We start from the raw sequence: 12915 nt of genomic DNA, 5'->3' as shown, positions 1-12915 counted from the left end.
CATGGCTCACTCAGCCCTTACTTACAATAAAATACCTCATTTTGGTCCAAGGTTGTCACTAGAGGAAAGGCCAAGAGGTCACCAAAACCTGTAGGGTTTATTTTGAATTATAACTATTAGATTTTGAGTTATCTTGTGTGCAAAGACGATATTTTGGCCTGAAGGGGGCGCTAGAGGAAAAGTCATGAGGTAACTCAGATGCTTATTGATTAATGTGTTCTGCAAGTTTCATGGCAATCTGTCTATGATATTAGAGATACAGTATATTGTGCAGAAGTTGTACATTTGACCTATTAGTGGCTCGAGAGCAGTGGTTCTCAAAGTGGGGTCCAGGGACCCCCAGAGGTCCTTGATGTGGTTCCAGTGGGTCCCCAGCTAAATCATTAGTAACTCTGGGAGTGTACAAGTGGAACGCTTACGGGTCCATTTGGTTCCACTGGTACATACACTCAGAGTTATGGCCCTAATGCATATAGTGCCATAACAAAGGAAAAGGAAAGTTTGAAAATAACTGCTCTCGAGCAAAGACCATGGGATCAAATATATCAGTAGGGTTCATCCTCCAGGGAGATGACAGAAAATGACATGACTGGAGACCTGTGAGACCTGTGGGATAGGATGGGGAATGGCTTATCTAGACTAGAGGTTCGGGCCGCTAGCCTACGCAATCGTCACATCTAAAGTTCTGGCCGCTACGCGGCCCTCACACCTACGTCACACAGCCGATCCGACTGATATACCTATATATGGAGATCTCTGTATCTGTGTCAGTCCTAGTCCCTTTATGCCCATATATGGGCGTGCCCCCTTGTTTGCCCATATATGGAGCTGCCTGATTTGTTTGCGCCTGATGCAATGACGACACATTGAAGTTAGACAACTATTATTATTAATGACGGTCAAAAAATAGGGGCACCAGGGTGAAAGTGCTGAAAGTCCCGTCATGTGTGTGGCACACATAGAAGTGTGTGTTTTATTATTGTTTACATTTTCTTTGTCACAAAATCAAAACCTAGTCATGACCTGTCAATTGTAAAGCACAAAAAGTAACTGCTGTTGTTTGTCATTATAGGCAAGAAACTGAAAGAAAAAACTCCTGCACACCGTCTTCAAATGCAATTAAAAGGTTTTAATGGGAATAGCAATCAGGTTATCTTTAAGCCTCTTTTAGCCTTTTTTGCAGACCTTTGTAGGTGTGCAAAAGACTTGCTTTTTATTCATTATAGGCAAGCACATTAATCATAAGCACATCATTTGCATCTATGAAGCAATTCCATGGCAGCAATTTTATCATTTGATGTCAGGAGAGGCAGCATACTTCTCACATCGTCTCCCCTGAAGGTGTGGACCGCACGTCGCACTCATCCTCACAGTCAGAAGACCACGCTTCAGTCCGATCCTCTTGGGAACGTTCGGACCTCGGGTGGGTCTGACAGATCCCTTGCCGAGAAGGTCGTCTTTCACTGCTACGTCGTGGTCCCAAACCTTGAAACGCAGCCGGCTGGGAGAGACAGTGAGCAGGGTTAGGACGTCATTTTCAACCCTCACTGATAGAAACACAGCATGTTTTATTATCTCCTTTCTACTTTTTCCTCCTCTCTATCTGCTGCTAAAGCTGCTTTCTTCTGCACTAAAATTCAGGCTTCTGCTTCCAACCCTAAAAAACTATTTGAAACTTTCTCCTCTCTCCTGCAACCACCACCCCCTCCGCCCTCCTCCTCCCTCCTCCCTGACGACTTCGCCAACTTCTTTGACAAGAAGGTGAACGATATCCGATCCTCCTTCACTCCTCCCCCGGCTGATGCCCTGCGCACTACCCACACCTGTCTGCCTTCCACCCCTCCCTCCCTATCTTCATCTACTCCTCCTCCCTCTCCCCCACCCTCTCTATCCCACTTCTCTCCCCTCTCCTCTAAAGAGGTCCTTCTCCTTGTTACCTCTAGTCGCCCCACCTCATGCTCCCTGGACCCAGTCCCATCCCCTCTGCTAGAGTCCTCTGCACCTGAACTCCTTCCCTTCTTAACCCACCTTATTAACACCTCTCTGACGTCTGGCTACTTTCCCTCTGCTTTCAAGACTGCCAGAGTCACCCCCCTCCTGAAGAAACCCACACTTGACCCCTCTGAGATCAAGAACTACAGACCGGTTTCCCTTCTATCCTTCCTATCTAAAACTCTCGAACGTGCTGTCTTTAAACAACTGTCTTCCTACCTCCACCAGAACAACCTCCTGGACTCCAACCAGTCGGGCTTCAAAGTGGGTCACTCGACAGAGACTGCCCTCCTGGCAGTGACGGAGTCGCTCCATGCCGCTAGAGCGAACTCTCTCTCCTCAGTCCTGATACTCCTGGACATGTCTGCAGCGTTCGACACAGTGAACCACCAGATCCTCCTCTCCACCCTCGAGGGGATGGGTGTCTCAGGCTCTGCACTCTCCCTGTTTGCATCCTACCTGACGGGTCGCTCCTACCAGGTGATGCTGAGAGGGTCTGTGTCAGAACCACACAGGCTCACTACTGGGGTTCCCCAAGGCTCGGTTCTGGGTCCTCTTCTTTTCTCTCTCTACACTACATCTCTTGGTGCTGTCATCCACTCCCATGGCTTTTCCTACCACTGCTATGCCGATGACACCCAGCTGATCCTCTCATTCCCCCCCTCTGACACACAAGTGGAGGCACGCATTGCTGCTTGTCTGGCTGACATCTCGGAGTGGATGTCGACGAACCACCTGAAGCTCAACCTGGACAAGACCGAGCTGATGTTCATCCCGGGGAAGGGCTGTCCTCACCGAGACATGGCCATCACCATTGAGAATGCTGTGGTGACGTCAACTCGGACTGCGAAGAATCTGGGTGTGACCCTGGACGATCAACTGTCGTTCTCGGCTAACATCGCATCAGTGACACGGTCCTGCAGATTCCTCCTCTACAACATCAGGAGGATTCGCCCCTTCCTCACGGAGAAAACAGCCCAGGTGCTCATCCAGGCTCTTGTCATCTCCCGCCTGGACTACTGCAACTCCCTCCTTGCTGGTGCTCCGGCATCAGCCATCAGACCTCTGGAGCTTGTTCAGAAAGCTGCGGCTCGTCTGGTGTTCAACCGCCCCAAGTTCTCCCACACAACTATCCTTCTCCGTTCTCTGCACTGGCTCCCCGTAGCAGCTCGCATTCAGTTTAAAACCCTGGTGCTAGCCTATAGAGCAGTGAAAGGAACAGCTCCTTCTTACCTCCGAGTTTTGGTCAATGCCCACACCCCTGCCCGACCACTCCGGTCTGCCACCTCGGGGCGACTGACTCCCTCGCCACTCAACGGTCCTTCTGGTCGATCGACACGGTCACAACTTTTTTCTGTTCTGGCCCCACAGTGGTGGAATGAACTTCCCACTGATGTCAGGACAGCAGAGTCACTGCCCATCTTTCGCCGCAGGCTGAAAACCCACCTCTTCAGGAAACACTATCCTTCCTCTTTGCCTGGCCTACTTGTTGTTAACTAGTTGTACGAACTCTTGTTTTATTTTTGTATTGTTTTATTGGATCTTGTTTAGTCGATACACTTATTTGTTTTAGCTCGTGCTCATTTGATTTTGCCATTTTTGTCTCATCTGTTTAAGAAAGTAGGTAGCTGATATATTGCACTTTTACCTTAGCGCTAGGTATACTCTTGGTTGCTTGTTTTTGCAGGAAATGTACTTAAAACTTCTGGTGATTAGTAGTTTTCGTTCCCTACCTATGTTGAATACACTTATTGTAAGTCGCTTTGGATAAAAGCGTCTGCTAAATGACTGTAATGTAATGTAATGTAATCTTACACTTTTAGATTTTGTCTCAATTTCCCCAATATACTGTACTGTATCTTTTCATATCAAGTTTTCTCCCAGACTCACGTGCGGCTTGTTAGGTACACCTCTCCGATGTCGAAAGTTTTGTACCAGCGCGGGTTGTTGTTGTCAGCGATCACCCTCGTTTGACCCACCCGCTGTTGGCCGTAGAACACCTCAACGTAGCCGTCCGTCTCGGAATACATGTCTCCGTAAAGGCCCGAGCCGCTGACCACCGTCACACTCAACTGGGCCACACCAGGCTTCATGGGGCAGCAGTCAGTGTTCACCATATCTTGTGCACTGCAGTGGCAAGCGCAGTTCTTTCCCCGGCGGCCGACAGAGCAGCTGGAGGAGCAACGCAGTGGCTCAGCGCTGGATATGATGTAATCTCTGATGGCGGCTTGCAGGTTGGACTTCAGAGTGGGGTTGTCCCTGACCTACAGTATACGATGACAAGGATGACGGGTTATTTTCTGAAAACTTTTTGTCCTATGGTATTTAGAGAACACCACTTCAAAGGATAAATGATTACATCTAAATGATGAAAGATAAAATTTGACTTCACCCATCTATTATCCTCCTACAAAAAAGACTTCCATTCTCTCACCAGAAAGTGCAGGGGTCTTAGTCGGTAGGACACCACTCCTGGGACGGTCTTAAGGGACTTGAGCCAGGACTTGTAGCCCTCTCTTCCATCCGGGTTGAAAAGGAGGTCACCAACCTCCCCGTCTCCACCCAGAACCTCAGTGACCCGGTCCGCGAAGGAGTCGCTGAAGCTCTTGGCCGAATTCAGCTTCTTGCTCTGATCTGCGCAGAACCCGGCCTTAAGGCTGACATCGACTCCCTTTATGGTCCCCCTGGCCTCACTGGCCAGACAGTCTTTGACTGCAGTGGATTCGAGGCCCTGCATGGCCGACTGACAGGTGCGGATAGCGGTTGTGGAGTGCACTTTACCCCCAAGGTGAACCAGGCGGATGAAGTGGGTGCCGTAGACAGAGATTAAGAGACGGAAGGCGTTGTCATGGTGGCAGGTGGAGCGGAGCTGCAGCAGTGCCTTCTTGAAGTCTTTGCTCAGCGGTGGATCTGACTGGAGACGAAAGCTGTGGATCAGAGAGGACACAGCGGTTACTAAACAAAGTGACATTTGGAAAATGAAATAATTTCACGTTCAACTATCTGGCAACTGATAAAAAGAGACTCCTGTTTTAATACAGATATTGACAAAATAATGACTTCAGTATAAAGTCAATGAAACGTGTTGAACTTTTACATTATTAGTAGCATACTCACGTGTAGTACTGGCATTTGATCTCATGGGAGGCAAAGGAGAACTTGTCCTGTTTAGAGTGTTGGTGGGCAAACCTTGAGGCCGTGGAGTGCGCTCCCGCGAGAGTGAAACCACCAATGCCCTTCAATCCAAGGCCAAACTTATTCATGAAAACAATGATTCTCACATTAGTAGCATTAGTAGTAGAATGGTAATGCAGCAGGTTTATGTACTGTTGAGATGACCAGAGGCCCTATAGTCAAAGGAAAGAACAGCTTTCCTTTTGTTGTCCCAACTACAACAAAGATGGCTAGACAAGTAGATGCACCATCTGTCCATCCAGGGCAGGAATTTCATGGAGGCCATGAAGGCCATGGCACCAAAGGCCTTGCCCATAAAAATTATGAAATTCCAGGCCTGAGCCGCTGTCACAGTCAACTGACATCGACATTGTCCTAACTGACCAGGGTTGACATGCATCAATGGAACAGTAGGAGACCGCCTCGAACCACTGCAGAAGTGCTAGTTACTGTATGTTACCATGCTGTACCCGACCATATGTACTGGTTAAAATAACACAATTTTATTCATTAAAATGAATCCCAGATTGCAGCTTTAACTCATTTAGACCTGGTAAACCTATACATTCTTATACCTTTCAATCTGTGTTATTTTAGATGTTGCTATAGCAACATGAAACTTTTTTTTTTCTTTTTTTTCTTTACAAAATGTAGTTTTTCAGAAAACTTAGGTTAGGATTTAGAAGGTGTTTTTAAAACTGGCCTCAGGTCTAAATGGGTTAGGGTGCAGCCAGTCACGCACCAAACTTTGATTCTGCCTATGCTTTTAAATGGAAACGGAGCGGTTTGTTGCCATTCGAGGATTTATGCAAAAAAACACTCCATTCCCATTGAAAAACATTGGTAGATTCCGTCCGCATTGGCAGAATTAAAGTTCAGTGTAGCCGCACCCTTCAGGATTATTGTTGATTTTAAACAATGGTTGCCAATGTTAAATGTTGACATCAGACAAATAGATATCAGAAGAAAAGTGAAGACAGTTCAAGATCACCAATAATTGTACAGAGACATCAGACTAACCTCCCAGTTGGAATCCATAGATTCACTGGTATCCTTCAGGACAGACTGGCTGGATTCATAGAGCTTACTGCTCAGATGGTTTCTGCAACGCCTCTGAAACCACACAGGACCACAGGTCATACTTCACTTTTCATACGTTAACCCCAGTGGTGGAAAAAGTCATCACATTTTTTACTTAAGTAACATTTTCATTTTGACTGAAATTAAAACAACAGTTACAACATGTCTGGTATGTCCTGAGATAAAAACATGACGTCTCTGTTGGGTGGAAATATGTCCACAACTGTTACTTTTCAGGAGATTCCAATGCAAAAGTAGCCAAAATAGCAGATCGACAAGCTTGAGCTTGTCGATCTGCTATTTTTGATTTTTTTTTCCTGTGGTATGATCAAGCAGGGCATTAAGTTAAGAAAAAAACACAAAAAGTTAAAATATGGAGGTCACAACGTGTCAGACAGACAGACAGACAGAGATTAAAAGCCTTTATATACAGTACTGTAATTCAACCCCCATAAAGAAAGATACAAAAATGAGTTCTGGCCACTGACCTTGATGCGCCAGTCCAGGACGGATACCGGGAGCTTCTGAGCCTGTTTGAAAAGGGAGAGTTGAGACAAGATGCAGGTGGTGGGAGTGACGGACAAGAGAGAAAAGGAACAGTTGCTAATTAATTACAGACAAAACCAGCTCAGAGAATCAGGATTGAGGTGTTGAGATGTGACCTCCCGCTCCCGCTGTAAGCTCTGGGACTCGGTCACATAAAGTTGAGATCAGTCAGAGTTGGCAAATTTGTTTTGACCTATTTTGGAACATCGTATCAAAAAATGTCATCCTACCGTGGTAAAATTAAAACAAATGAAACAAGTCAGTATGTGACCTTCCTTCAGTGGTGGACAAAGTACTTGAACCCAGTGATTGAGTATTTCACCCACTGTTTTACTTCTGTAAACCTGTGATGTTACAATAAAGCTGATTCTTATTCTGATTCTGAGTCAAAGTATCACTCCTGGTCAAATATTGCTGAACAATGTGATAGTGAAAGTTGCTCAGTCAAATTTTGACTCGCATAAAGTATTCAAAAGTACAAATTACAAAGGACATTTTCTTTTTTATAATAATGAAACAATTTACTTTATTTTATTTTTTAATTGAGGATTTTCCAGAAATGTTAAACATATATCATGCGACACGTTGTGAGCTTGTAGGTCTGTTATTTTCTCTACATTTGAAATAGGACTTGAGAGGTTAATTCATAATATACTTCATAATGTTGTCAAAAGTACAATATTTGTCTTTACAATGTAGTGGAGTGAAAATATCCAAAAATACAAATACTCAAGTAAAGTACAGATTTGTTTTTACCTAAGCACAACAAGTAAATGTATACTTTGTAGCTCCCCCTCGGACACACCTGTGGACTACACCAGGTACATACAATGACTTTTTTGCTGCTCTCCCTCATGGAGCTACTTGCGGATTATACCAGGGTCAGTCCACCTTCAGGGACACGCACTGACCTTTTGCACCTTAATCCCATGTATAACGCACTGACTTTTTGTCTTTTTTATTGTGCTCTTTTTTTCTCTAAGCACCTTAACGTCCATAAGTATATCATGCACAGTAAACATACATTGCTGCTATGCTCAGGCACCTTAGTTTGTTTCTTATCTCAGGTACTTTTGTAAATATGTAGATAACTTGTTTGGCCTTTCTGCTGTTCTCTTGTTTGATCTCCTTCCCACTTACCCCCCACCCCTCTTCTTCTTCTCCTCCTCCCCCCCTCTTCTTTCTATGGAAATTAACGTTGCGATGGGAATGATGTAAAAAAACGAATTTCACCCACTTTTTTACCTTGTAAACGTGATGTGACAATAAACCTGATTCTGATTCTGATTCTGAGATGTAGGCTAACTGTATTTCGTCTCGGTGAAAATCTCATATGTCCAAAACTGTGACTTTTCAGGATGCAAGGCTCAAAAAGCGTCCGCGTTTTGAGCTTGTGGATCTGCTAATTTAGATGATTTCATGTGACGCTGTAGTATTATCAAGAAGGTCATTTACGGGGGAAAAAAGTTACAAAGTTAAAATATGGAGATAGGAGGCTTCTGCCCGACAGCAATGAAATGTACTTTGTTACTGTCCACCACTGCGGATGTAGGCTGTGGCCTATTTGTGTCAATGGTCAATGGTGTCAATGGATGGTGAAGTCAGTATAAGGTAACCTTGTTGAGCAGCCGGTTGTGACAGATGGTACAGTTGCCCGTGTTTCCTCCCGCCATGAAGGTGCGGACGTCGACCACGCTGGCCCCGCTGGTCTTCCACTTGACCACGTCGAAGCCCTCCCCGACCAGGCTGTGACCCGGGACAAACTCAGCCTTCTGACACTCTGCCAGCGAGCCTGATGTATGGCAGCCCAGAGATGAAGGGAGGAAGAGGAGGAGGAGGAGGGGGCGATGGGGGCCGTGCATTGTTAAGCTGAACAAAAATGACAGACAAAAATGGAAAAGAGGAAGTTTACAAATCAAGGTCAAAGGATTGACCTCTAATGCAGTGGTTATCAAAGTGGAACCCCCCACAAGGACCCCCAGAGGTCCTGGGGGGGTCCAGGTTTGTTTTAATTGATAAGCCCTAAGCATTAAGCATTAAATTAAGGCATTAAAAGCCTGTCAGCAGAACCTACTGCAGTACACAAGTCCACACTTTTGGAGTGTGACTCCGATAATGTCCTATATTGTAAACCACAGTTCACAACCACATGTCTGATATGTGTCCATTTCCTTCTGCTGCTGTGTGTTATTAAAAGTGCCCCGCAACCCCCAAGTTACACTGCATGCCACACAGGTTACACTGTTGCTGCAGTTATAATGTTACATTATAAAGCACATTTGAATGGCCAGACAGACAAAACAACACTTTCAATTCAGACCATTTATCATATAATAATAATCATAAAAAGAATATGAATGTATATTTTTTTCAGTGGAAAAGTGCAGTTTTAGTGTTGTCACAAATATATACGTTTTTCAATACATCTGAATATTTGCAACACATTTGCTGCACTATTGATACAGTACCAGCCATGCCTCCTTCTACGTATGTTCTTGTTTCTGCATAGTGGACACGCGCACGTGCGCACGCCACGCACACGCACACACAGCCAGAGAACCACTTTTACTGCTATTTAGCACCATTTACAGTATATCTAGTGTGAGATATGAGATATGATCTACTGGTCCACAAATTACAACACAAAGTTGATGATGAAATTGACCACTTCTGTAACTGCTCACTTCTCTCTGAATTTATCTTTCTGTAATCAGTTTCCTCCCATAATGTAAAAAAAAAGGCAAGTAGTGTCAAAATATGAGATAGCTTCATAAGCCATATGTGCAGTACAATACTGGTTTGTAAAACAGACCATATAGGGGTCTTGCCCTATAGATTATCATGCTGGGGCCCTTTCATTTGTATTTATTGTATTGTATTTATCTGATTATTATTATTATTATTTCTTTAATTACAAATATGAGGGCCGCTGTAATTAATATTCCCAGGCTGACTTTTGTTTCAAGTCCATCCATGACATGAAGTTGGTGTCTTCAGTTTTTTCCCATAAAGTGAAAAAAGCAGTTTCATAAGCCTGTGCAGTACCACACTGTATGGTTTGCAAAACAGACCTACAATTACAATTTACAATTTAGGCATTTAGCAGACGCTCTTAATCCAGAACGATTTACAATAAGCAAGTTAAACACATACATCGAATGCATAGAGACAGTGTAGTGCCTCAGTAATAGGATCATAGGTCAACAAAGAACCTAGCATCAGTCTAGACAGTACAATATCAAACAAATAAATTATCTGTACATTGAAACTTTACAAACTATGGGACATTTTATTTTAGCCTCTGCATAAGACTGCATGGTCGTCAAGGCTGGGTCAAGTGCTACAGGCTAAAATGGAGTCGGAAGAGGTGTCTTCAGATTACGGCGGAATATTGGGAGTGAGGGTCTAATTTATATGGAGAAAAAAAGGGTATTGAGGTAACATAGGGCTGAGGGAAAATAAAACTGAGGGAACATAAGCATGACGTGGGGTGGCAATGGCTCAGAGGTAGAGTGGCCGGGTAGAGTGAACTGGAAACCGCAAGGTTCCCAATTCGATCCCGGGCTAGGGCGCTCCCCCAGAGTTAGTGTCGAAGTGTCCTTGAGCAAGACGCTGAACCCCTAGTTGCTCCCGATGAGCAGGTTGGTGCCTTGCATGGTTTCCTCCGCCATCGGTGTATGTATGAATGTGTGTGTGAATGGGTGAATGGCACAATCAATGTAAAGCGCTTTGGATAAAAGCGCTATATATTTTTTACCATGACCACGTAATGGTGCTCGTATATAGAACCATTATAAACTCAACTGAAGAACTTCTACAGAACCATACATGGGATTAGCAGGTTCTTTGTAAGGCAGTGTTGCTATGTTGCATCTCAACCACCCCAAAGAACTACTGAAGGACCTGAAAGGTTTTGTGTGTGTTAACCCTTTAAATCTGTGTCATTTTTTGATTTTAGATATATATACAGCAAAAGTTTTTCAGAAAACTCTTAGGATTTAGAGCAGTGGTTTAGAACAGTGTTGGTTCACAAAAATAGCAGATAAAAACCACTGAGTTAAAAAAATAAATCAGTGCTGAGCTGCGACCTACTAGTCTGATTACACAACAGAATGACTGCTTACAACTGCAGCAATAAATCGTGTACTGTAGATCAGTGGTTCTCAAACTTTTTTCATGTCAAGGACCCCCAAATTGATATGTATTTGGCCTCGGACCCCCATCTGATAGGGTGTTGTGCCAGGGACCCTCATAGGACAAGAATGATGTAAAAATCTAGCAGATGTACAAGCTCGAGCCTTATACGAGCTTGCAGATCTGAATAAAGCTGCACTATGTAACTTTCCTCTTCTACCCCACATTTGAACCCGGTTTCCTGCGCAAGTGACATTTTTACCATTGAGCTAATAGAGCCTGCCTGCTTGCTCAGGGGAGTAATTGAATCTTGACCATCAGGTAAGAATTGGTGTCAGATCCTGTGTCCTAGGTGAGATGTGACCTTTGACACGATCTAAATGTCTCAATAGAAGTGCAGGGAGACACAATAGAACCACCCCAATTGTATAAGTTATATTGTATTAACAAACCCTACCATACCATACAGATAGGACAAAATTACATTTTATTCATAAAAAAAAAAGTTAGTTACTGAGGCTTTAACTCAGACTTAACTCATTGTGACTCACCTAGAGCGGTTGTCTCCACTGATGGTGTTGCGTCTGACAGAGATCAGGGAGGTGACAGTCTGTTGATGGAGAATCCACTGGAGATAAAGACCTGAAGACGGCAGCCTATATATACTGTATGAAAAGGAGGGGCTCTCTCTCATGCACACACACACACACACACACAACCAGAGAACCACTTTACTGCTATTTAGCACCATTTACAGTATATCAAGTGTGAGAAGAACCAGTAGATATGATCTACTGGTTCACAAATTACAACACAAAGTTGATGATGAAATTGACCACTTCTGTATGCTCACTTCTCTGTAATCAGTTTCCTGTTCCTCCAATAATGTAAAAAAGTAGTCAAAATATGAGATAGCTTCATAAGCCATATGTGCAGTACAATACTGGTTTGTAAAACATCTCTATCTTCATCTTGCCATATAGATCATCATGGGGCCCTTTAATTTGTATTTATCTGATTATTATTATTATTTCTTTAATTACAAATATGAGGGCCGCTGTAATTAATATTTCCAGGCTGACTTTTGTTTCAAGTCCATCCATGACATGAAGTTGGTATCTTCAGTTTTTTTCCATAAAGTGAAAAAAGCAGTTTCATAAGCCTGTGCAGTACCACACTGTATGGTTTGCAAAACAGACCTACAATTTAGGTATTGAGCAGACTCTTAATCCAGAACGATTTACAACTAGAAAAAGTGCTCCTCGGAGCACAGGTCTCCGCCAGGTCAGGTACGTTATTCTGGCCTCCTGGTGGCGCTATAATAGGCCAATGTGAAAATGGTGCCATTTATTCTTAGGTCTTTCACTGCAATCAGACACTGCATTCCTGATTTGAGGCATTTTGTTCCAAAAATGTGTTTTGCTAAATTAGACCTGCTGGTGGCGCTATAACATGCCAATGTGAAAAGGGTGGCATTTCTTCCTCGGCCTAGTGGGAATGTGCGTGTGAAATTTCACGGAAATCGCATGCTGCGTGCATAGTTTGAGGCAGTTTGTTCAAAACGGACCAATCCTGCAAACTTTGGAAGCCAACCTTAACCAATGAGGATGGAATATGGGAAATCGGACAGATCAGGGTTGATCACATGACTATAGAGATACTGTGTACCGATTTGCATGACGTTTGGTTAAAAACTGTAGGAGTAATGTGAAAAAATGGGTTTTGCACAAATTGGCCTCCTGGTGGCGCTATAACAGGCCCATGTGAAAAATTTGAGGCAGAGGTTCTGAATTGGCATCCAGGGAGTGTGTGTGCAAAGTTTCGCAGCGAACGGGCCAACGGTGCCGGAGATTAGCTGGTAACACACGGACGGACACACGGACGGACGGACACACGGACGGACACACGGACGGAGGGTAAAACATACTCTCTCGCCATGCCTTTCGGCCTGGCGGAGACAATAAGCAAGTTAAACACATACATCGAATG

The 12915-nt window shown here is 44.1% G+C and overlaps 1 protein-coding gene across 1 annotated transcript; it reads right to left on the bottom strand.

Annotated features, from left to right (window-relative positions):
* Positions 1–1168: 1168 nt before the first annotated feature.
* On the bottom strand, positions 1169–11542 carry LOC311055608 (perforin-1-like). The gene is made up of 8 exons (XM_084071860.1): positions 11478–11542; positions 8409–8661; positions 6735–6776; positions 6187–6279; positions 5110–5246; positions 4427–4919; positions 3883–4256; positions 1169–1501 (listed from the first exon to the last, which is right to left on the bottom strand). Exons 2-8 carry the CDS (start codon positions 8652–8654, stop codon positions 1291–1293), a joined length of 1596 nt encoding a protein of 531 aa, XP_083927986.1. The 5' UTR covers positions 8655–8661; positions 11478–11542; the 3' UTR covers positions 1169–1290.
* Between the last annotated feature and the right edge of the window lie 1373 nt (positions 11543–12915).

This window comes from Gymnoscopelus microlampas, assembly GCF_963454915.1.
Source record: "Gymnoscopelus microlampas genome assembly, chromosome: 11".
NCBI classification, from domain to species: Eukaryota; Metazoa; Chordata; class Actinopteri; order Myctophiformes; family Myctophidae; genus Gymnoscopelus; species Gymnoscopelus microlampas.
The sequence above is the reverse complement of the archived record's forward strand: the minus strand, read 5'-3'. Positions and strand labels throughout refer to the sequence as shown.

Bases quoted from the DNA above. Each gene is read 5' to 3' on its own strand.
- LOC311055608 (XM_084071860.1), bottom strand. From the start codon at position 8,654: ATGCACGGCCCCCATCGCCCCCTCCTCCTCCTCCTCTTCCTCCCTTCA. The intron at 4,920-5,109 runs GTGAGTATGCTA...TCTGATCCACAG, and splicing joins ATCAAATGCCAGTACTACAC to CTTTCGTCTCCAGTCAGATC. The intron at 4,257-4,426 runs GTGAGAGAATGG...CGTATACTGTAG, and splicing joins TAAGACCCCTGCACTTTCTG to GTCAGGGACAACCCCACTCT.